We start from the raw sequence: 26,055 nt of genomic DNA, 5'->3' as shown, positions 1-26,055 counted from the left end.
ATACTTTATTCAAGGTTTGCCCAGATTGGTAAGGAAGACCCACTGCTTCTCTCTTTGTCTCTCTGGCATTATATCCTTGAGGTGATCATTTTGTGGGATATGCTACAGGCCACCTGTTAGAATATTGCAGAGAAATCCCAAGAGCCTTGAAGCAGTGCTCCCCCCATGGTTGACACAAGAATGTCAAGTGGCTCCTAGGGTCATTTCTAAAGTTATTGGTGGAGCAAAGAAGCTTCTGAGATTTCAGCATGTACATATTATATGATCTGATACTGGATGGCACCTGGCACTCTTCCAGAATTGCTAAGAAATGGTCTAATGTGTTACAAAATGTACAGAATGAAAGGTCAACCACAACAATCAACAGGCTGGGGACTGAAAGCTGACAGTGACAATAAAACTAGAATGCAACGGTTGCAGTGCCAGAACTGAGAAAACTGGAGAAGTGCACATTTATTTCATGTTTCCTGATTTGGGCTGGTTTGGATCAGAAGCAATTTTATTTGTATCTATTTTTTAATGCAATTTCTGTAGGTATTACTAGTCCTTCAGGGACACTCATAAACCATGCTTCTTTTTAACTGGGGAAAAAAATGACTCAAGGCTATTTTTTTCCATGCATTCATTTAGGCAGCTCTTTATTGTCCTCATATGGGCTGTTCTTGGCAATGGGTTTAAAAGGTATTTAGGCAATTAATTTAAATGGAGCTGTGCATCTAGGCGAGAGGAATCACAGACAGAACGATTCCAGACTGTTGGGTGAATTATTTGCATTTTCAAGGTGCATTTTTCCACCCAATAAATCGGAGTGATTTCAGTTAGCTTACCCTTTGTGCATGAAGACCCATAGTCTTCCACAGCTGTTAATTTTAATTTTAAAATAATTTGATGTCTGTCAAGAACTATGTCTATATATCACAACCCGGGATGCAGTAGGTGTAGCACAGCCTGTCCCCCTAGACTGCCTCTCTCGTTTCCACCCTTCAGGGGACTGACCCAACAGTGGGAGACCTGTTGAGGGCAGTCTGCATCCCATATGGGATGGTCTCTGCAAGTTCCCTGGGTTCCTGATGGTCTGTGTGAGGTGGTTTTTGCTTGTCTTCACAACTGGATGTACACACTGTAAAGCACAGATGTGGAACATCTCCTTATATTACACACAGCCCCTCACATATGCCTGTGAGTGTGCATGGGGCAAGAAGCTCTAATGTATCCGTGGAATGTGGTGAGCTGACTATACCTGGATGTTACAGTTAGTGTGTAGCTATAACCTGTTGAACATCTGATGATTCACCTGCCCCCTACAGTTTCATAAGAGTCAATTTTGTGGAGACTATACTTCCTAAATGGGTACCTGGGTCTGATTTCTTACTAGGAGTTAGTGTTTGTAGAATTAAAAAAACTCTACCCTCTACAGTGGTCTCTGAAGGCTTTCAGAAGTCCTGATGTTTTTTCCCAAGGTATCTGACGCTCTCTCCATAATCCACCCAACTCCCTACCCCCAGTGCTCCCCCACTGACCCACCCCGCGTCTCCTTCCAGTTCCTGTCGGGAGTGGACGCCTGGTGCAAGATGTGCAGCGAAGGTGGTCTGCCGTCCGAGATGCAGGACCTAGAGCTGGCAATCCACCACCACCAGACCTTGTATGAGCAGGTGACCCAAGCCTACACAGAGGTGAGAATGGAACAGGGCAACCATGGGTCTTGAGCATTTCTGCATGTGGGTGGGTGACAAGGGCACTGGCCTGTGCACTGTGAAATAGACTGGGTGGGACTAAGAAGAAGAGAGGCTGTTTTTCTTTTTTTGGTGACATCTTTAGGAACCTTGATCTATGAACTATAGTGTCTCCAACCAGGAAGGAGAACAAATTGGGGCCATTATTAGGCATCACTTTGGTGCACTCACATTCATTCTCTCTCTCTCTGTCACACACACACACACACACACACACACACACCCCATATACCTACCTTATCCTGTGTGTGAAGATTGGACTTTCTCCTCTTGGGGGAGGAATATACGAAAATGAAGCTGTGCTTTTCTGGAGTTTGCTTTCTGGTTGGTGAATGGACATGTATGCATTAGCCCTGCCACCTTTTTCATGAAGCAGCTCATCAAAAAAATATTAATTTTCTCACCAGAAGATCCAGAGGAAAACACACAGCGTGGAGATAAGTGTTTGCAGGAGTAAAAAGCTTCCGTGAATGTGAAGGACAAAGACTCTTCCATTGAAAAATCAAAGGCAGGGGGTTGCTGTAAAGTTAAGAAACGGAAAAAAAAACCTTGACAGTCCTCTCAAAGTAAAAGGAAATAGCTACATAGGTACCTCTGTGTAGATATACACAAGTTAGTATGTTTACTAACTGGCATGAATTCTGAGGAAGGGGACTGAGGGATGCAGAGGGATGGGCTGATTAAGGAAGCTGGATGAGGAGAAGAAGTGAATTCACGTACAGCCCATGTGTTTCCTCTGGGCAGGATTAGTTAGAGGAGTATTAAAATGGGTTCCTGGACCACCTGCATCAGACTCACCTGACACAGATTCCTGGGTACCACCCCAGACAGAATCAGAATGTCAAGAAGTGAGACCTGGAAACTACATTTTAATAACTATTACCCTATTTGAGTTTGATGCACATTGAAGTCTAAGAACCAATGGCTTCTGGGTAAGAATAAGGGTTTTGGCCACAGTCAAACTGAGTTTGAATCCTGGCTGTCTGATTTACTAGCTGTGTGACCTCAGACAAGTTACTTAACCACTTTGAGCCTCGTTTCATTTGTGAAATGAAAGTGGTAACACCTGCCTCATAGTATAGTGTTGAGGTTATAAAGGTAATGCATGACAGTTCACAATTGCAAAATTGTAGAACCAGCCTAAATGTCTATCAGCCAACGAATGGATAAAGAAAATGTGGTATATATACACCGTAGAATACTACTCAGCCATAAAAAGGAACAAAATAATGGCATTCACAGCAATCTGGATGGAGTTGGAGACCATTATTCTAAGTGAAGTAACTTCAGGAATGGAAAACCAAGTATCGCATATTCTCACTTTTTTTTTTTTTGAGACAGAGTCTTGCTCTGTCGCCCAGGCTGGAGTGCAGTGGCTGGATCTCAGCTCACTGCAAGCTCCGCCTCCCGGGTTTAGGCCATTCTCCTGCCTCAGCCTCCCGAGTAGTTGGGACTACAGGCGTCCGCCACCTCGCCCGGCTAGTTTTTTGTGTTTTTTAGTAGAGATGGGGTTTCACCGTGTTAGCCAGGATGGTCTCAATCTCCTGACCTCGTGATCTGCCCGTCTCGGCCTCCCAAAGTGCTGGGATTACAGGCTTGAGCCACCACGCCCGGCCATATTCTCACTTTTAAGTGGGAGCTAACCAAACACCACTTGTTCCCCAAAACTATTTAAATAAATAAATCATAGTACTCAACAAAAAATTTTAAAAAATAAAATGAAGGTAATGTATATAATGCACTTGGCCCAATGTCTGACAGTAATGAGTACTAAAAAATGGTAATGTATTCTGTCATTGTAGAAGGCACAATGAAGGACTTATGAGCCAAATCTGATCTCATCAGCTCTGATCCATATGGCCCAAAGCTTTCTGTCTTAAAACAGAACTGTGCCTCTGCCCATGGGTCAAAAATCTTTAAATTTACTCCTTGCAAAATACAAATATAGAGAGTACAAATGAGATTAATTATACTTCCGCATATGTGAGGTGTGGGTGTAATTATACATATAGACACAATATTTCTCTCAATTAATTATCAGGCCCTAGCATTGTGAGGCTTAAACCTTCCCTTCAACCCCACTTCAGAGGCCAGTGAGCTGTCCCTGCTTCCTACAGATGTAGAGACTGAGGCAGAGAATTGGAGCTCATGCAGGGTGGATTTCTAGGACTTGGGCTTCCATCTCTAACCACCCTGCCCTGGACATAGCATGGTGCCAAAAGGCAGCATTTGCTCAGAATTCCAGGAAGAGAGCGCTCCTGGGTTTGGTTATAGGATATTTGTCTTACTCATGTCTCTGGTGGGCATCACCTCTGCATTATTTATAAGCTACTTCCCCCACCCCACTCTCCTGGCTGTCAATTATGGGAGATGGGGATGGTGGGATTGGGTGGATGGTGGTGGTTTCCTCTCCTGGCCTCTGCTGCACTCTGCTCCAGCACCCCTCCTAACCACCCTTCCCTGAAAGCATTTCTGTGGCCCCATGGGCAGGAGGAGTAACAGCTGCTTCTGTATTCCTGGACCCCCAGCCAAGCTATTATCAGGGACCAAAGGAAGGGTGAGGGGAGTATGCAAACCTGGCAAACAGCTTCATCATCAGAGGTGTGGAGATGGAAACACACCTCATTCCCTACCTTGCTGATGAGATAAAAGACCATTTTCATCTCCAAAAGTCTTCTTTTGGGGAAGACTCCAAGCCAACTTTGATTTAGTTGGTAACCAAGTTTGGGGACTCAACATTTCTATCAATTCCCAGTCACCCCTGTTTTAAATTGGAAAGATGCATGTTCTGTTGGGTACTTTGCCAAGTACACGAGGGCCACAGGTGTTGATTGTATGATGTCACTTTCCAGAATTATTGATGCCCGCGATTGTGCCAGAACTCCAATGAGAAGAATGGCAGAGAGTATCATCCCACTTTTCTCAGACTGAGGGCGAGTGTTGGGATGTGGATGGTGTGTCCACAGTCTAAGTGTCCCAGCCTTTCCCTGCATGTTCTAGAAAAATGAGGATTTTACTGCTTTTCAGAAGAAAGAAGGGGGTTGTATAGAGTGAGAGCAAAGTATTTTAAAAGGATAAAGACAAAAGAAAGAAAATGACAAGGAAATAAAGAGGATGTGAGGGAGATGATAATGATTATGATGATGGTTGTATTATTCTGTTCTCATGTCACTAATAAAAACATACCTGAGACTGGGTAATTTATTAAAAAAAAAAAAAGAAGAAAAAAAAATAGGGTTGATGGACTCACAGTTTCACATGGCCATGGAGGCCTCACAATCATGGCAGAAAGTGAAGGAGGAGCAAAGGCATGTCTTACATGGTGGCAGTCAAGAGAGTGTGTGTAGGGGAACTGCCCTTTTATAAAACTATCAGTTCTCATGAGACTTATTCACTAACATGAGAACAGCACGGGAAAAACCCATCCCCATGATTCAATTACCTCCCACCAGGTCCCTCCCACAACATGTGAGGATTATGGGAACTACAATTCAAGATGAGATTTGAATGGGGACACAGACAAACCATATCAATGGTGATGCTGGTGAAGATAAAATTGGTAGCCAGTATCACGTCAGGCTCTATTCTAAACACTGTACGTGTGTTAACTCATTTAATCCTCACCATGACTTTATGAAATATGTACATAATTATCCCTCTTTTACAGAGAAGGAAACTGAGGACCAAGGGGGTTAAATAACTTGTCTCTTGTCACACATCTAGAATTTTAGAGCCAGATAGAGGAATTTGGGAAAGAAAGAGCAGGAGAGAATTATGGTGGGAACTTATATTGACTTCATTTCTGAAATAAAGTTATGCCTGGGCGTGGTGGCTCACGCCTGTAATCCAAGCACTTTGGGAGGCTGAGGCGGGCAGATCACCTGAAGTCTGGAGTTCAAGACCAGCCTGGCCAACATAGTGAAACCCCATCTCTACTAAAAATACAAAAATTATCCAGGCATGGTGGCATGCGCCTGTAATCCCAGCTACTCAGGAGACTGAGGCAGGAGAATTGCTTGAACCCGGGAGGCACAGGTTGCAGTGAGCGGAGATCGCACCATTGATTGCACTCCAGCCTGGGGACAAGAGTGAGATTTTGTCTCAAAAACAAACAAGCAAACAAACAACAACAACAACAACTAAAATTTGCCAAGTGCCTACTGTGTGCCAGGCACTGTTTTGGGCATTGAGGGGAGAGCAGCAAGTAGGCAGTGTCTCTGCCCTCACAGAGCTGAAATTCAGGAGGGGAGAGAGTCTCACAGACAACTGGCCAGCACTCCAGCAACTCCCCCATCAGGGAATTCCAGGTGCTCGGCCCTCCACCAGGCTGGAGGATCATGGCAGCTCTGGCTGGCTAGGTGTCTGGGTATGGGATTCCTGAGATTCTCAGAAGGCATAGTCAGGGACCCTCAGGCAGACACTTACTTCTTCTCTCTGTGCCCTGCCTATCACCCTTTTCCCTTAACCTAAACTTCTCTCTTTCCTGCAGGTCAGCCAGGATGGCAAAGCACTGCTAGATGTGCTGCAGCGGCCCCTGAGCCCTGGGAACTCAGAATCCCTCACGGCCACAGCCAACTACTCCAAGGCAGTGCACCAAGTGCTGGACGTGGTGCACGAGGTGTTACATCACCAGCGACGGCTGGAGAGCATCTGGCAGCACCGCAAGGTGCGGCTCCACCAGCGGCTGCAGCTCTGTGTCTTCCAGCAGGACGTACAGCAGGTAACAGGCTCTGAGCCCTGGTGTCCATCATCCATTCTAGGAGGCAGACCGAGCTCAAGTCCCTGACCTAGGTGATCAGGCTTAGGAGAGCACAGACTTATAGAGGGAAAAATGAAATTCAGCTCTCAACTGCTCCACAGAACCCTACCAAAACACAAAACAAAAACTGGACCTGTGAATTGCATGTTTCTTGCCTAAGTGACTTTATAGACTGGCCTTCTCACCGTGTGGTATTGGAAAGGGAGACTCAGTTTCAGGAACTGCAATTCCTCATAGTCATATGGCACATTTTTCTTTGGTTTTGTTTTGTTTTGTTTTTTGGAGAGAGAGTCTCGCTCTGCTGCCCAGACTGGAGTATGGTGGTGTAATCTTGGTTCATTGCAACCTCCACTTTCTGGGTTCAAGCGATTCTTATGCCTCAGCCTCCCAAGTAGCTGGGATTAAGGGCATGTGCCACCACACCCAGCTAATTTTTGTATTTTTGGTGGAGATGGGGTTTCACCGTGTTGGCCAGGCTGGTCTTGAACTCCTGACCTCAGGTGACCCGACCGCCTTGGCTTCCCAAAATGTCAATATGGGTTAGGGTTAGGGCCAATGTGGCACATTTTTCTTTTGGTAAGCTTGACCCACACTCAGGCAGTGATTGCTAGATAGCTCAGGGGTGGATGGTTATCTGAGCACTCTCAGGCTTGGACCCCACATATGGTCCATCTGGGATGCAGGTGGCCTGCCAGAGTGGAGGTGAAGTGGGGTACAGGGACCTTCAGAGGATTCCTTGACAAGGTTGGACCAGGAAAATCAGATTTAAAACCTGGGCTGTTGTTCAGTGTATGTTTCATGATTACAGGTTATTTCTGACTTTATGTAGTTTTTTTTTTGTATTATGACATCAGTTGTGGCTTTTTCCTTTACCACGAATAACAAAGAAATGGTTATGTTTCTGACCACAAAAGGACAGTCTTGCTACAAATGCCCTTTCAGATGAAATAACCCATTCTTTTCTCCTTGTACTTTCTCTGTTTCTGTCTTCCAGGGGATCCTGGGATCTTTGCTGGAGGACTGATATACTAGGGCGGGGGGAGCTGGTTGGGAGATGGGGACTGAGATCCAGTCTCACTGTCTGTCATCTCTCTCTTAGTTCACCATAGGAGAACTAAGGATGGGCTTAGTTGTCCTAGGATGGGCTCTGCAGAGCTTCAGAGGAGCTGCTGGAGTGGACGCACTTGTGTTCAACACCTGTTTGACTTTTCTGTGGCTACCGTGTAACTCCAGGATTATACATATAAAATAACAATTCACTCTCCTTTCATTCTTTTGTGGTATCGGCCAGGTATAATCCAAGGATAATCTAATTTACTGTATTATATAATACAATGTAATCCATTGTATATTTCCAGTGTAGTGAAATACACATGGACAATTGAGAGCCAACTGTACATGTCTTTGGGATATTGGTTCCCTTCACCGGTGTCATTAGAGGGGCCTCTGGTGCTGGGTGCCTGAAGTAGTCAGGCCGAGTGGAGGGAGAGTTGAGCATTCTTGTCACTGACTGTGACACCCTCTGAATAGGGGGATAGTCACTGTGCAATCAGTCCCAGGAGCAGATGGGCCTTCGGGCATGTCCTCACTTCTTGGGCTGCCATAACTCACCTTGCAGAGTCCTCTTCTGACTAGAGCATCAGTTGAGTCATCAGAGGCAACACCTCAGTCCCAGGAGAAATGGGCACTACTGATGTGCTGGCCGCAGTTCTGAAGCCCTCATGGGGCCTGCTGGGAGTGGAGAAGCAAATGAATCAGTTGCCTACTCCTCCTGCCATCTGGAGGTATCCTGATAAATATATCACTCCTGAGTTCAGGAGAGCACAGGAGGTAGTCTGTGATTGAGACAGAGTGAGGTACCAGCCTCTGAAGGCACAAAGGAGAGGCGTTGCTATTTCAGTGAACTCTCCATGACTCTCAGAGATGATCTGGGCCATGAATTGTACAATATCCATGGTGTCCTCTTTACCCTCATGCTGATTTTACAGCTGTTGTCCTGGAGAGCTACAGAGGGGCTGCAAGGAGGGTGGGTGAAAGGCCTCCCCAAGAGGAGGGTGGCATTCCAGACTCCAACTATCAGGGAACTGCTGTGATCTGACTTTTCTATGGCCACCATGACATCTAAACTAAAGCTAAGAAAAAGTATAAAACCACACCTGTGGTTGTTCTGCATCATGCTTTTAAAAATGAGAGCCTTTCTGAAATTAAGACCCTGTCAGTTCATCACTTTCTTGTTTGTAAATCCATGAGCATGAAATCTTTTTCCATTTATTTGTGTCCTCTTACTTCCTTCAGCAGTGATTTGTAGTTCTCCTTGAAGAGGTCCTTCACATCCCTTGTAGTTATATGCCTAGGTATTTTATTCTCTTTGTAGCAATTGTGAGTGGGAGTTCACTCGTGATTTGGTTCTCTATTATTGGTTTATAGGAATGCTTGTGATTTTTGCACATTCCAGAATTATGCAAAAAATCAATTGCATTGATTTTGTATCTTGAGACTTTGCTGAAGTTGCTTATCAGCTTAAGATTTTGGACCAACATCTAAAGAAGTAAAGAAAGCAAGACATTACAAGTTTTGATGGAGGTTTAAAATCTTGAATTTTTAGAAAATGCTCTGAATCCCAGAAACCTCAAAGAAATCCAGAGATCTGGTGAATAGCAATGTCAGGAATACAAGACAACGTGAGGACAAGGTGGTTCTTATCATTAGAAGTTAATATAAGAAATTGAGAGTAGAAAATATGTACATGACTAGGTTGTATTTTTGTCAGTCTTTCTACCTCATGTGTAATCTTTTAAAGTTATTTGAATATTATCCTAAGCAAACTAACACAGGAATAGAGAACCAAACACCACATATTATCACTTATAAGCAGAAGCTAAACACTGAACACACATGGACACAAAGATGGGAACGGTAGGCACTAGGGACTGCTTGAGTGGGGAAGGTGGGAAGGAGGTGTGGGTTCAAGGCTGCCTATCAGGTACTATGCTCAGTATCTTGGTGATGGGATCACTCATACGCTAAGCCTCAGTGACATGCAATTTACCTATGTAACAAACCTGCACATGTACTCCCAAACCTAAAATAAAAGTAAATAAAAAGCAACAAAAAATAAAAAAATAAAAAAGATTTTTGGGCCAAGACGATAGGGTTTTCTAAATATACAATCATGTCATCTGCAAACAAAGACAGTTTGACTTTCCCTCTTCCTATTTGAATACCCTTTATTTCTTTCTCTTGCCTGATTGCCCTGGCTAGAACTTCCAATACTATGTTGAATAGGAGTGGTGAGAGAGGGTGTCTTTGTCTTGTGCTGATTTTCAAAGGGAATGCGTCTAGCTTTTGCCCATTCAGTATGATATTGGCTGTGGGTTTGTCATAAATAGCTTTCATTATTTTGAGATACGTTCCATCAGTACCTAGTTTATTGAGAGTTTTTAGCATGAAGGGGTGTTGAATTTTATCAGCCTTTTCTGCCTCTATTGAGATAATCATGTGGTTTTTGTCATTGATACTGTTTATGTGATAGATTATGTTTATTGATTTGCATATGTTGAACCAGCCTTGCATCCCAGGAATGAAGCTGACTTGATCATGGTGGATAAGCTTTTTGGTGTGCTGCTGGATTCAGTTTGCCAGTATTTTATTGAGGATTTTTGCATTGATGTTCATCAGGGATATTGGCCTGAAATTTTCTTTTTTTGTTGTGTCTCCGACAGGTTTTGGTATCGGGATGATGCTGGCCTCATAAAATGAGTTAGGGAGGAGTCCCTCTTTTTCTATTGTTTGGAATAGTTTCAGAAGGAATGATACCAGCTCCTCTTTGTATCTCTGGTAGAATTCGACTGTGAATCTATCTGCTCCTGGACTTTTTTTGGTTGGTAGGCTATTAATTACTGCCTCAATTTGAGAACTTGTTATTGGTCTATTCAGGGATTCAACTTCTTCCTGATTTAGTCTGGGAGGGTGTCTGTGTCCAGGAGTTTATCCATTTCTTCTGGATTTTCTAGTTTATTTGCATAGAGGTGTTTATAGTATTCTCTGATGGTAGTTTGTATTTCTGTGGGATCAGTGATGATATCCCCTTTATCATTTTTTATGTGTCTATTTGATTCTTCTCTCTTTTTCTTTATTAGTCTGGCTAGTGATCTATCTATTTTGTTAATCTTTTCAAAAACCAGCTGCTGGATTCATTGATTTTTTGAAGGATTTTTCGTGTCTCGATCTCCTTCAGTTCTTCTCTGATCTTAATTATTTCTTGTCTTCTGCTAGCTTTTGAATTTGTTTGCTCTTGCTTCTCTGGTTCTTTTAATTGTGATGTTACAGTATCAATTTTAGATCTTTCCCGCTTCCTCCTGTGGGCATGTAGTGTTATAAATTTCCCTCGGAGCACTATTTTAGCTGTGTCCCAGAGATTCTGGTACGTTGTGTCTTTGTTCTCATTGGTTTCAAAGAACTTCTTTATTTCTGCCTTAATTTCATTATTTACCCAGTAGTCATTCAGGAGCAGGTTGCTCAGTTCCCATGTAGTTGTGTGGTTTTGAGGGAGCTTCTTAATCCTGAGTTCTAATTTGATTGCACTGTGATCTGAGAGACTGCTTGTTATTATTTCCCTTCTTTTGCATTTGCTGAGGAGTGTTTTGCTTCCAATTATGTGGTTAATTTTAGAATAAGTGTGATGTGGTGCTGAGAAGAATGTGTATTCTGTTGATTTGGGGTGGAGAGATCTGTAGATGTCTATTAGGTCCACTTGGTCCAGAGCTGAATTCAAGTCCTGAACATCCTTGTTAATTTTCTGTCATGTTGATCTGACTAATATTGACAGTGGGGTGTTAAAGTCTCCCACTATTATTGTGTGGGAGTCTAACTCTCTTTGTAGGTCTCTGTGAACTTGCTTTATGAATCTGGGTGCCTCTGTATTGGGTGCAAGGAAACCCAATGCACCTTCTGTTTTTTATTCTCCCCTAACTCTTCTATCTTCCATGTATGCAAAAGGGCTACTTTCAGGCCCAGATACACCTGAATTGTGGTGGGAGGAACAAGGAGTCACTAGATTCTTGCTCTTTCTGGGAGATGCAAATTTCATTCTATCTTTTCTTAGCTAGACCAACTGTTTTCAGAGCATTCCCTGCAGGCAGGCCACCTTGTTCCACCTCACCTTCTTCTTCACTCTCCATTTTTTGTAAGAATGAGTCTATCTGATAGCAAATCCTAGACAGACAACACTCTTTGGTAGAACAGTAGGTAGGCTCTTTGAATAAAATGCAAACACAGGAATAATCTCCACTGATTATTTAAATCAAATAATTCCATGTTTTTATCTTTTAGTGTGACTTTAACCCTCCTACCCCCAACTTCTATTTTTTATTATAAAGTAATTTAGTTTTTCTGTAGCAAATAAAAAATATATCAATTGACAGAGGCCAAGCACGGTGGCTCACGCCTGTAATCCCAGCACTTTGAGAGGCTGAGGCGGGAGAATCACTTGGGGTCACGAGTTCAAGACCAGCCTGGCCAACATGGTGAAACCCCATCTCTACTAAAAATACAAAAATTATGCAGGTGTGGCGGCACACACCTATAGTCCCATCTACTCAGGAGGCAGAGGCAGGAGAATTGCTTGAACCTGGGAGGCAGAGGTTGCAGTGAGCCAAGATCACACCACTGCATTCCAGCCTGGGTGTCAGAGCAAGACTCCATCTCAAAAAAGAAAAAAAAAGAAAAAAGAGAAAAGATGTCTCTAAAGTGTTTTGGCACATCTTCTGTATGCAAAGTCTTGTGCTAGAAGTTTGTGGTCTCTGCCTTTGAGAGTAGACACATAACACCCAAGGATATATTAATGGCACACAGCTATCTGTGTTCAGAGCCAAAAACAACCAAACAACAATGAGCTTATTAGAGTCAGGGCAGAGAGAGTTCACTCTTGTTGGGGTGTGCTTTGCGCTGGCCCTTGGAGCACAGGAAGGGGAGATGGGGGTGATGTTCTTGGGAAAGACCAGAAAGCAGAGAACTAAGTTATAGGCAGGGCACAATGATGAGGAAGTCTAACTGGACACCTACTCCTGGCAGCGATAATGGGGGGTGAGACTGGAAGGGTAGGGAGTGGTCTTATTGGTGTGAGTAGGTCAGTGACACATTTGAGGCTCCTATGTCTTGTTTTTAAGCAGTATGGTCAAGTGAACTAGGGAAGGGCAGTGATGTCAGAATATATCTGGCCTGGTGACTTCCATTCTGAATTAATGAAAATTAATATTCATTTAAAGTTCATAGTTCCTGTACTACAAATAGATTGTACCTGCTTCCCTCAGTTTTTCTGAAGCCTCAGGTGGAAAATTACAGCTTTTACTATGTCAGTTCTAGTTTGCCAAAGGCGGTCTCAAAAGGATTTGACTTTAATTTTCTAAAAACTCCAAATAGTCAATCTTTTACTAGCTCCATTGACTATAGTCTTTTAATCATACTAAAACGGTTTGGTCATTGTATAATCCAGTCGACAGTTTTGCATAATAGAAGGTGAGCACTTCAGGTTGCTCTCAGAATGATTAGTTATTTAAAAAAAAAGTGACCAGAATGATGTCAGGTCTAGAAACTAACTCTTCCGATAAGAAAGAAGGATTAAAACATCTAAAAAGGAAAGGGTCAGGGCATATTCTGCACCTCATTAGATCAAGGAATGCACTCATGGGGGAACCATGTGTTCAACAGATTACTTGATGGGTGCACTGAGAAGGGGATTCAAATATCAGAGGAATGGTTGGATTCCAACCCTGAGATTTTGTTACTGGAATTAAATATGTCTTTATAAGTTATATTGTTCAAAGCTCAGGATTCATCAACTTTATGAGTAAATATGATTGAGTATCTAATCTCTTCACTTGGCTTTTGTTTAATCTTCCATCACTGTGAGGCAGATGATAGTTTTGTTCTGTCTTTCTGATGGGGAAATTAAGGCTTAGAAAGGCTTAGTAAACTTGCCTAAGGTCACACAGCTAGTGGCAGATCAGGGATTCAATTCCAAGTTCACCTAATGTCAAACTCCATCCTGTTAGCCTCTTTACTATGCCATATACCCTATGATGGGTGATGGGAATAAGAGACACAGATCATGCCCTTGAGAAGTTTATAATTTAGTGCTAGAGTATCACTGATCAAAGTGTCCTGATCAATTACTTGGTCTCACAGGATGAGACTTGCCTAATATCATATAGCTGCTGACAGCTGAGATTGATCCTCAAACTACCTGTCCAGTAAGATTCAAGAAGACAGTCTTACTTATACCCAAAAACCTCCCTCATTGCTAGCACAGCAGTCTGAGATCTAACTGCAAGGCAGCAGCGAGGCTGGGGAGGGGCGCCTGCCATTGCTGAGGCTTAAGTAGGTAAACAAAGCCACCAGGAAGCTCGAACTGGGTGGAGCCCACCACAGCTCAAGGAGGCCTGCCTGTCTCTGTAGACTCCACCTCTGAGGACAGGGCAAAGCTAAACAAAAAGCAGCTGAAACCTCTGCAGATGTAAATGACCCTGTCTGACAGCTTTGAAGAGAGCAGTGGATCTCCCAGCACGGAGGTTGAGATCTGAGAATGGACAGACTGCCTGCTCAAGTGGGTCCCGGACCCCTGAGTAGCCTAACTGGGAGACATCCCCCACTAGGTGCAGACCAGCACCTCACACCTCACATGGTGGGGTACACCCCTGAGACGAAGCTTCCAGAGCAAGAATCGGACAGCAACACTCGCTGTTCAGCAATATTCTATCTTCTGCAGCCTCTGCTGCTGATACCCAGGCAAACAGGGTCTGGAGTGGACCTCAAGCAATCTCCAACAGACCTACAGCTGAGGGTCCTGATCGTTAGAAGGAAAACTAACAAACAGAAAGGACACCCACACCAAAACCCCATCAGTATGTCACCATCATCAAAGACCAAAGGCAGATAAAACCACAAAGATGGGGAAAAAGCAGGGCAGAAAAGCTGGAGATTCAAAAAATCCAGAGTGCATCTCCCCCTCCAAAGGAACGCAGCTCATCACCAGCAATGAATCAAAGCTGGACGGAGAATGGCTTTGATGAGTTGAGAGAAGAAGACTTCAGTCGATCAAACTTCTCAGAGCTAAGTTTCTTTGCGTACCCAGTGCAAAGAAACTAAAAATCTTGGAAAAAGAATAGAAGAATGGATAACTAGAATAATCAATGCAGAGAAGGCCATAAATGAACTGATAGAGATAAAAACCATGACATGAGAAATACGTGACAAATGCACAAGCTTCAGTAACTGACTCAATCAACTGGAAGAAAGAGGATCAATGATTGAAGATCAAATGAATGAAATGAAGCGAGAAGAGAAGTCTAGAGAAAAAAGAGGAAAAAGAAATGAACAAAGCCTTCAAGAAATATGGGATTGTGTGAAAAGACCAAATCTACGTCTGACTGGGGGTGCCTGAAAGTGAGGGGGAAAATGGAACCAAGTTGGAAAACACTCTTCAGGATATCATCCAGGAGAACTTCCCCAACCTAGTAGGGCAGGCCAACATTCAAATTCAGGAAAGACAGAGATTGCCACAAAGATGCTCCTCGAGAAGAGCAACTCCAAGACACATAATTGTCAGATTCACCAAAGTTGAAATGAAGGAAAAAATGTTAAGGGCAGCCAGAGAGAAAGGTTGGGTTATCCACAAAGGGAAGCCCATCAGGCTAACAGCAGATCTCTTGGCAGAAACTCTACAAGCCAGAAGAGAGTGGGGGCCAATATTCAACGTTCTTAAAGAAAAGATTTTTAAACCTAGAATTTCATATCCAGCCAAACTAAGTTTCATAAGTGAAGGAGAAATAAAATCCTTTACAGACAAGCAAATGCTTAGAGATTTTGTCACCACCAGGCCTGCCCTACAAGAGACCCTGAAGGAAGCACTAAATGTGGAAAGAAACAACAGGTACCAGCCATTGCAAAAACATGCCAAAATGTAAAGATCATCGATGCTAGGAAGAAACTGCATCAACTAACGAGCAGAATAACCAGCTAATATCAAAATGACAGGATCAAGTTCACACATAACAATATTAACCTAAAATGTAAATGGACTAAATGCTCCAATTAAAAGACACAGACTGGCAAATTGGATAAAGAGTCAAGACCCATCAGTTTGCTGTATTCAGGAGACCCATCTCACATGCAGAGATACACATAGGCTCAAAATAAAGGGATGGAGGAACATCTACCAAGCAAATGGAGAACAAAAGCCCTTTTCCGTGTGCTTTCTCTATAGCTATTTATTACTAACACAAATGTCCCCAAAACAGACACTACCCATTCTCATTTATTTTTCACAGTTATAATTATGTTGACTTAGCATTACTGATGCTATTATTTACAGCATGTATCTTGAATAATATCCATCTGCCCATGGTCATATTAGCAGTTTTAAAGTTCTCAAATAAATTTTTTTTATGGTGATAATCAAATCATTCAGATATTTTTCAAGTAGATAATAGGTGATTATTTGGAAAGAGTGTATGCCCAGAAAGAGCACAGGGTTGAGACTCTGCTGAGTTGGTGCAGATTGAGAGGGAGGCTCCTGCTTGTCAGGGTTGCTTTCTGATTGAAATGAAGAGAGGGAGGAAAACATTCCCATCTGCTTTTTTAGTGTCCCTGATCTTAGAGGAAGCACTCCATCCCTTTCCTTGTGGCAGGAGGCTAGTACAGAAGACTATCGGTTCTAGTCCTCTCCATGTGTTCCCTAGTCTCTGCAGGGCTGGGGAATGAGCTAAAGGCTTGCCTCTTGCATGCTCACACGCTTCCTGCCTGGAACCTCATGGGCTCCTAGTACCTCTTCTTCCTGGTTCCCCACTTCCCATACTATACCCCAGCCACTCTGTTCTCTGCCCTACTTTCCTTCTTGCCTCTCTTCCCTTCCCCACCATGGGCTTCTCCCTTGGTATTTAGTTTGATATTTATTTTGATTTTATGAATGCAAACTCTGTTCTGACTGAAAAGTGGTCCTTCCACGATGGGCATGTGGGCATCTCATCTGGCAGGGGTAGGAGGCTGATGAAGCCTGGGGAGGCAGTGAGAAGTCTCTTGCCAGGAGATACTGAACCTCAGGGCTTTATTGATCCACAGCAATTTTTAACATGTTTAATGTCCTCAATTCCTTTTTTATAGTTATATTAACAAGTGATAAGATAGTCACCATCCAGGGTACCTTTTTTCTGACAATCCCTATCCTTAGCATGTCCTTGATCTCAACATGCTAATTCTGGTACCTTGAATACTAGGCTAAAGGATAAAGAACTCACACATGATTATTGATGAGATGCTGTTGAAGGATTCTGTGCAGAGGAGACATGTCATCAGAGTAGAGGTTTGAGGAAATCTAGTGCCAGTTTAGGGGCTGAGTTGGGGTGAGGGGAGACTGGAAACCATAGGCATGGTATGTGGCCATAGAGCATGAACAAGGGTAATGGGGAAGGTGTAGGTTTGGGAGCTTTTATGGGGAAAAAAAATCACTAAAAATTATTTTCCATTTGTTACAGAAAATGAGGGAGGCATCACATATAAATATGTAACTGTATTTTTCAAAGTGTGGTCCTTGGACCCCTGCATTAAAATCATCTGGGCAGAGTGGAGGGCTTTTTAAAAACAGATTATCAGGCCCTATTCTACATTTCTTGATTCAGAATTTGGGAATGAGGTGGAGCCTATAATTTAAAAAGAACCCCAGGTGATTCTTAAGCATTCTAAAGTTCAAAACTGCTGGCAAGAGTTTGAAGCCTTAGTGTTAAAAAGTATAGTGCCTCCAGAAACAGACAGCAAGGCACCGGGCAGAGGAGGTTCTCTCAGGGAGGTAGGAGGACCCAGGCTCCACTGTGCTGGGAGGGGACGGGTATAGGTGGGCTGGGGCTGGAGAGGCCCAGGGTTAGGGGCAGCTGAGACTTTGGGTCTCTGGACCGTCAGCTGGCTTCTACCCAACATCGGGTCTGCCAGGAGACAGGATTGCAGCTCTCAGTGGAAGCACAGTCCGTACACCTGCTAATGAGTTTCCGCTGAGCCCTCTCAGAAGAATGATGGCTTCTCCTGCCATAGCAAGAAATTTATTTTGATCATACTTGTTCCAAAGAGGGGACGGAAAATGAGTTGCTGGTAATTGGGCATTTCAAGTGGTGCCTGCATGCTCTCCAGTTGCAGCCGATGGGGAGCTGGGTGGTACAGGCAGCCTAGGAGCTGCTCCCCTTCAGAACTAGCGCTCAGTGTGCTGTGTGAAGAGACAGAAATAATGATGTGGTAGACTCTCCTGAGTGCTCTTCAAACTGTGTGTACTTGAACTTTTAACAGAACAAAATGTCTTGTAGATGCCTGATGGCATATAAATGATCCTTCATTTACTTCAGAATAATGGCTTTCTAAATGTGGGAGGCTGAGGGCTGAGAGGTAGAAATTAAGAGAGGAGAAATCGTTAGTTTACTTAAAACATCAACATCTTCTTGTTTTATCCTGTGGATCAAATTATGACACAAGCTGAATAATCTATTTCAAATAAGATGACTTATCAGAGAGAACCAGGTGAGAGATCAGAGAGGTGAGATTCTGATTCCGCATACATTTGCAAAACATCTCCATTTCTTTTCATGGATTTTGTCCTTCCCACACAGGAAGTTTTCAAATTATATTCGTTATTCATTTACCCATTTATTCAGCAAATACTCTGAGAAGAACACAGCAGCAAATCAAATGAACCCCCTGTTTACATAGAGCTTACAGTCAGGGGGTGGAAATAAAACAACACCCAAACCAAGCAAGTATGCCATGTGTCATATGGCAATAACTGGTGATGAGTAAGTGGAGAGCTGAATGAGTGAGCAGTGAGAACGTGTTTAAGAAGAGGTTCTCGGACTGGGCACTGTGGCCCATGCCTCTAATACTAGCACTTTGGGAGGCTGAGGTGAGCAGATTGCCTGATCTCAGGAGTTCAAGACCAGCCTGGGCAACATGGTAAAACCCTGTCTCTACCAAAATACAGTAACATTAGCTGGGTGTTGTGGTGTGTGCCTGTGGTCCTAGCTATTCAGGAGGCTGAGGCATGAAAATCGCTTGAACCCAGTTGTTGGAGGTTGCAGTGAGCCAAGATTGCGCCATTATACTCCAGCCTGAGTGACAGAGTGAGACTCTGTCTCCAAAAAAAAGAAGAAGAAGAAGAGATTTTGGCACATGGAATGGTACTTACAAAGTCCTTAAGACCAGAGTGGTTTCTCATGAGCTCAGATGCATTCATGGCCACCATACAGAGATTGTTTGTTAATAATTCTCTTCAAAAGGACATTTTCCAGCCGGGCATGGTGGCTCACACCTATAATTCCAGCACTTTGGGAGGCCGAGGCAGGTGGATCACCTGAGGTCAGGAGTTCAAGACCAGCCTGGCCAACATGGCAAAACACCGTCTCTGCTGAAAATACAAAAAATTACCCAGGCATGGTGGTATGTACCTATAATCCCAGCTACTCAGGAGGCTGAGGCAGGAGAATCACTTGAACCTGAGAGGCAGAGGCTGCAGTGAGCCAAGCTCATGCCACTGCACTCCAGCTTGGGCAACAGAGAGAGACTTCATCTCAAAAAAAAAAAAAAAAAGAACAGAACATTTTCCCTTCTCCTTGGCAGTTAGAAAAGACTGTCTCCTGAAAAGCATTGCATCTTGATTGTATGCTGGTTGGAATAAACACAATTAGATGAGGAAGAAAGGGGGTGATTAGGGAATTATGCATAATGGCTGTTAGGTTAGCTTTCAAATCTAGTCGAGGCTGTGAGCATCTCTTTTGGAAAAGACTGTTCTTGGAAAAGACTGCTTTCTGGTTGAAAAGTCAAGACGGAGAAAAGATCTTTACAAGTTGTTACAAGACTGCCTGCCTGCTGTAGTGGCAAGGAGCCTGGGCTCACCTGCACTGTTATCCCTAATGATGGCATTCCTGAATGGGATGGCAAAATTCCTCTCAAGACAAGCAAGGCAGGGACCTCAGCCACATATGCACTTGGCAGTTCATGGCTATAAACAGTCATTGTGTATATTCTGAGTGCAAGATGCAGGCAAGGATGCTGTGTGGTAGAGGAGAGGGAAGGGTAGCATACAAATGGTGAAAAACCTGTACTCTTTACATCCCTCTAGGAACTAACTACCTGCCAAGTGGGGCAATGGAGAAGGTAGAGATGCACAAAGAGATAACTTTGAGTGCAGACTGAGAGTTACAGTGGGAGTGTAGAGCAGGAGACATTCACTCCAAAGTTCTGCGTTAGAGGGGTCAGTTTGAGTTCAGTTCAATTAAACATGTATTAAGCAGCCACTCTGTGTTGAGTACTACACTGTGTCCTGGGAGTACAAAGAGGTTGGAGTCTAATGTGAGAGACAGGCCTGTGGGCAATAATTGTGGTTTGAACAGAATAAGAGAAGAGAAACACCCGCTTCAGCCTGGATGGGTTATTAAGGAGTTAAGGCTTTCCATAGCCAATGATTTTGGAGTAGAGCTTAAAGGATAAGTGGAAGGTAGCCTGGGAAGTGGGTACACAAGAGGAAAGGATATGGAGAGTGATGGGGAAAACAGAGCAAAACTTAGGAGATGAGAGGCAGCTTTTAGGGTGTTTGGGGGTGAGGCAGGAACTCACTAGAGGTGGGGTTAAGAGGGGGTAGGGCCAGGCATAGGGGACTTTGTATGTCAAGGTAAGGGGCTGCTCAAAAAGTATACCCCAGTAAAAAGCCCTTTTGAGAAAGCATGGGTTAATTTCATTTAAGTCTGAGGGTATGCCTTTATTTATTTATTTTTATTTGTATAAATGTACGGGGTCCAAGTATAATTTTGTTATATACATAGATTGCATAGTGGTAAAGTCAGAGCTTTTAGGATATCCATCACCCAAATAACATACTTTGTACTCATTAATAATTTCTCATCACCCACCCCCCTCTCCCTTTCCAGTGTCCATTGTCTAGCACTCCACACTCTGCATCCATGCATCTGCATTATTTATCTTCCACATATAAGTGAGAACATGTGATATTTGTCTTTCTGTGCCTGACTTGTTTTACTCAAGATAATGGCCTCCAGTTCCATCCATGTTGCTGCAGAAGACATGATTTCATTCTTTTTTATGGTTGAATAGTATTCCATTGTCAATATATACCACGTTTTCTTTATCTAGTCATCCATTGATGGACACTGAGGTTGAAGTTATGTTTTTAGAATGGATTTGGCATTCCTAACTTTTATTATTGGGATTTAGGTAGATTAACAATTTATAATTTATTTTTTAGCTTTAGTGTATAAATTACTTCTTTGAAACTAAAGGCACATCTTTCCCAGAATCTGATTGACAACCATTATTGAGTACTATTTCCCATTCAAGTTCAGGGGCACAAATCACTGTCACTTATGCCCATGAGTATCTCTTTCCATAGTCATTCTCAGAACAAGAGTATGAGCATAGAAAGGGAAAAAAATCTTAAGAAAAATAATACGTTATGTCTGTGCTACCCCTTATAACTCATTCAGTCACGTACCAGTGACTAGTTCTACCTTCCACTCAGCTATTCAAGACATGTCCCTGGGGGTCAGGCTTACCACCTGCCTCTGCATCTCCCCCATAGCCAATTACCAAGTCCTGGCAATTCTTTCCCCCCAATATTTCTATCTATAGACACTGCCATTGGCCTCGCATGAGTCACTATCACCTCTTGTCAGAATTTCTGCCTCCTGTTTTCCCTTCTCTACTCTTGCCTTCTCCAATTGATCCTCCACAAAGCAGTCAGAGCTATATATATATTTATACACACACACACACATACTCATATATACACACACACACATATATTTGAGATAAGGTCTCACTCTATTGCCCGGGTTGGAATGGTGATATCACAGCTCACTTCAGCCTGGAACTCTTAGGCTCAGGGGATCCTCCCTCGTCAGCCTCCTACATAGCTGGGGCTGCAGGTGTGCACCACCACGCCTGGCTAATTTTTTTTGTATTTTTTGTAGAAACAGAGTTTTCCCATGTTACCAAGGCTTATCTCAAATTCCTAGGTTCAAGCAATCCACCTGCCTCTGCCTCCCAAAGGGATAGGATTATAGGCATAAGCCACTGTACCTAGTCAGTCAGAACAATAATTTTTAACCGGAAATGAAACGTGTCTTTATCCTCCTGGCAGCAGCTCTTCAGTGGCTCTTAGGATGAACACTGGATTCTTCTGTTCAGCACACCAGGGCTCACCACAATCTGGTACCTGCCTTTTCAGGGTCCATTTCCTATTTATCCCCTATGCAAGCCATGCTGGTCATTTCAATTCCTAATTTGGTTAAATCCTACTCTCTCTCAGATCTCAGCTAAACCTCACTTCTCCTGAGAAACGTTCTGTGACTCCCCAGAGAAGGTGCATTTGGCTGTTGGTACTTTTCACCTTTGCAATGAATGATGAATTGTATGATTTAGTGTCTAGTGCTTGTTACCCCTATAGACTGAGTTCCCAGCATCAGGCCATGCCTGCCTTTTTACTGCTGCTCCCAGCTCTCCAGAGCTGCTCTAGTGTCTGGCACTGTGGTACAATAAGACTATTTAAATAAATATCTGAATGTGTGAATACTTACATACCCACACATGCTTCTCTGCTGCCTGAGGACCCCTCAGATGAAAACAAAAATATAAAACCTCCAAAGTTAGAAATGCTTAAATACCAATTCAGAGCCATCGATAGGTATGAATGACTATCATGCTGTATACCCTGACTATGATTGGTAATTGAGTATTTTAAATATGCCTTGTAGATGAAGAGAAATTATTCAGGAATAAGATTATAAGGAGTACCTTGATGGGTGCTTGTACTTAGGTAGGGTCCGGGATTTGACTAGAAAGTCAATTTATTCTTTAACCAGTGATGTTCAGATTCTGGAACCTGATTCATCTTAATGGAACACACTAGAAACTGACAAATATCCAGAATCTCAAGCCACATATAAATTTATAGTGTGTAATGTAATTGTCAGGCACTGCTGGTGTCTGCCCAGGAACATGTTTCTCTGCTGCGCAGGATCTGCATGGAAAGTCAGATTCTATTCCCAAGGTTGGAGGACATGGAATCAGGGTCCAGACAGTGTGTAGTCTAAATACGTGTATGACGCAGTGATGGCTTTAAATGAACCATCTGAAATAAAATAGTCAGAAATTAGAATCCTTAACAATACTTCATATATTGACTATGTTTATCTAGCCTCGAGTACTTTTTCAGTCTGGATTACTAAAGAAATTTTGTTAACTTTCCTAAATTATTTGCTTTTTGATTTGTAAATTGATTTCTGCGTAGCTCCTGAACTTTCGTTGAAATTGCACATATTTTCCCTACAGCTTCAATTCTAATGGCAGAAATTGGACTAAATGATGGCACTATAACATCACAGAGCAATCAAAGTTATGTTAAAATGAAGTAAAAGCTTCTCAAATATGAAAGAAATAGGTTTTTAAGTGATGAAGGCATAGCCAATTAAGTAAAACTAAGTGTCATTAACTAAAAATAAATTGACATTTTAAAGAAAGCAAAGTACTGAAAAAGGAAACAAATTGCCTTTTAAAAAAATATTTAAAAGTTGTAAAATCATTTCTGGGGAGTGCAGACGCTGTATGTGGGTGAACTAGTAGATGAAAAATATTCCTCTTCAACCAATTTACTTCAGAATAACCAATTTTCTTAAAGCTAGATATAAAAAATGAAATAAAACTCATGAAAACACTGCGAGACAAGCAATTCATACTTAAGTGCTCAAAACTAAATTTAAAAAATTGTGGTCTGAAAAATCTGTTATAAATTCCAACACATTCGTAAATGACCACTGGAAGTTAATATGCAAAAAATTATCCTCAAACTTCAATTTGTTTTCAGAAGGGACTGATGAAAGTTTATGCCTTAAAATCCTAAAACTTTACTATACTTGGCACCTAATATACAGGAAACTTTGTGACTACAAAGTATTTGCCTTTGACCTTGCATGCTGAAGCTCATAAATCCCATGACAGTACAGAATTGTGAGATCTAATTGTGGCAAGCCAAGTAAAAATACACTCTCCTGATTTTTTTGGTTGAAGTTTCACCATAAGTAATTCTAGAGAAACGTAGGCTCTTCTAAGAGAGGAACATGTAAAATTCCTTTCAGTGCTGCCTTTCAGTGTTTGCAAAAGGTAAAAATCCAGCACTACCACGATTTCTTTTTAGGGCTGTGCCTCCAGAATACTTAAAATACGTATATTGCCAGAATATATTATAAAGTATTTAAAATATCCATAGATAATGTTTAGATGAATTCATTTTTTATTTACAAAACACTTCTTTTCTTCATGATGATGGACAGTTACTCCACCTGTCTTCATTAAGTGGATATTTGTTAAGCCTCATTTTTATATTCATATGTACCTTTCTCTGAACTAGCACAATCGTAATGTGGGCTTTGTGATCCTGTCACCAAAGACTTTGAAAGTGTTTACACTTTGCACACTGCAGATATTAAAATATCCCAAATGTCAGAGAACTCCCATGCCTGTAGTCTATGGAATGATTTGGTTCTACCTCTGTTTGCTACAGGGCAATCTGTCTGAGACACAGGAATGAGTTAAACCATCTTTTTAAATAGACCTAGTTCATCTAAGTCATTTTCCAATAAGTTCTTCCAAAATCTGGAAAGGCTAGTACATCATTAATCAAATGTTTAGTTCATGGTTAATATTGCAGGCAGTGAGCGGACTCACTTGAGTTTTAGCAGGATCTATAACAGGTGTGTCTATATGGTAATTCTGATTTAATTGTGGTCACCCGATTTACTGAGCACTAACTTGTCAGAGATCAAAAGATGATCTCTGGGATGCACGCATTTTTGTTAGGCCATCTGCAAGAATGCAAAATGGGTATTAAAGGCTTTGATCCTCCCTGCACGTCAAAGCTTTTACTAAGGGATTTCCATCCTGCCCCTCAAGTGCCCCTCAGGAAAACTTCTTTTCCACCTTTCTTAGCTTCCCCTCTCTCTCACCCCTCTATTGCCCAGGCTTCTCTGTTCCAGTGTCTCTAAATACCAAAGAAACTGTATTGAAGCCAAATCACTAGATCTTTAGCCTGGAAGAACATAAAGTCTCCACTGCTTCCCAAGAGACTCAGATACTAAAGGACTTAGGATGCATATACTTTAATTTATACATTTGTTTGTTTGGTTAGTTGGTATCGATTGGAGGAGGGAGATGGAAAGAAGCCAGAGGGGGCTGTTGTCCTAGTGTTCAGATATCATGAGCATCCAACTGGGGACTGACTACCCTGGACTTTGCTTTCAAGATTAGGAAGGGGCGTCCCAGGAGCACAATAAGGCAGGATCTCCATGACTGGTTGCCATTGCTGTTTGCATTCTTATGGCAGAGTGACCGATGAATATGAGGGCCAAGATACTGCCCAAACTGCTACTACCTAATTTCCTGCCAATATCTTTATGTGATTGGGTAGAAGTGGTGAGGGGGTTAAACTGTGCAACTGTGCCTGGTGGTCTGTGTAGCTTGTTTAAAATAATGAACTAAGAAAATGGAAAAAGTAATGGACAGATAATATGGAGATCAAAAAGGATAAGCTGAATTTAGTTAAGGGTGGGACTGTGATATTGCCAGTGACAGTAATGAAATCCCATGGACTCACAGCAGATTGACCATTTCCACCTGAACTGCTGCTTTACAATTGGGATGGGATGTGGTGGTGGTTAGGACTCTAGCAGTTGCACATGTTGTCACGTGTCTTTCCTTCTGCTAGGAAGTCATAGTTGCTGTTATCCTTCTTTGACCAGGTGTTGGACTGGATTGAAAACCATGGTGAGGCCTTTCTCAGCAAACACACTGGAGTTGGAAAGTCCCTACATCGAGCCCGGGCCCTGCAGAAGAGGCATGATGACTTTGAAGAGGTGGCTCAGGTGAGATGGTGTCTCTGTGTGTGTGTGTGTGTGTGTGTGTGTGTGTGTGTGTGTGTGTGTGTCTAGATGAGGGAGACCAGCGCTGTGGCTTTGGTGTTTGGTGAGGCATGCTGGATTGATAGCCTGTGGCTGCTGGGCTGCCTTCCTGCCTGATGCAAGGAGTCCTTTGTCTTCTATTGGATTCTAGGTGAGTGATAAAATAGATGCCCATATTTATGGTCTTTCAAAAAAATCTTCCTGCTGGTGTGATCTAAAAATGCCTTGTCCACAAGGTGGTGCTGGCGGGAGGGAATGACATTATTAGATTCCTCATCACCCCAGGGCTGCTGCTTATGGTTGTTACTGCCAGTGAGTGAGAGCTAAAAATCAGTCCCAGCTCTGCTTACAAAGCCACATACTTTCCAGGACCTGGAGAAACAGGTGACACCTGCTCACCAGCCATGCACTCATAGGGCTGAATGTGCCCAAAGAACCTGCCTTGGTGTCATTTGGACAATATTTAAACTTCCATTTATATAATGTTCAGTCTTTTAGCTGAGCTGCACACCTGATCCAAAAAGGGCACCGTTTCTGAATTTGCGCAAACATTTTGTATGAGAGGCCC

General features: G+C 42.7%; 1 protein-coding gene across 5 annotated transcripts in view; it reads left to right on the top strand.

The window, feature by feature from the left end:
- The window catches only part of LOC117083389 (kalirin), a 499,428-nt gene that overhangs the window by 298,711 nt on the left and 174,662 nt on the right, over window positions 1–26,055 (top strand). For all 5 annotated transcript variants that reach the window (XM_033210973.1, XM_033210972.1, XM_033210971.1 and 2 more), the window contains exons 8-10: window positions 1,542–1,673; window positions 6,223–6,453; window positions 25,329–25,451. In XM_033210973.1, coding sequence (XP_033066864.1) covers window positions 1,542–1,673; window positions 6,223–6,453; window positions 25,329–25,451 — 486 coding nt within the window. The remainder of the gene's footprint in view (window positions 1–1,541; window positions 1,674–6,222; window positions 6,454–25,328; window positions 25,452–26,055) is intronic.

This window comes from Trachypithecus francoisi, unplaced genomic scaffold, assembly GCF_009764315.1.
Source record: "Trachypithecus francoisi isolate TF-2019V2 unplaced genomic scaffold, Tfra_2.0 Lachesis_group0, whole genome shotgun sequence".
Taxonomy (NCBI): Eukaryota; Metazoa; Chordata; class Mammalia; order Primates; family Cercopithecidae; genus Trachypithecus; species Trachypithecus francoisi.
Note: the sequence above shows the minus strand (reverse complement) of the source record. Positions and strands in the feature narration are given on the sequence as shown.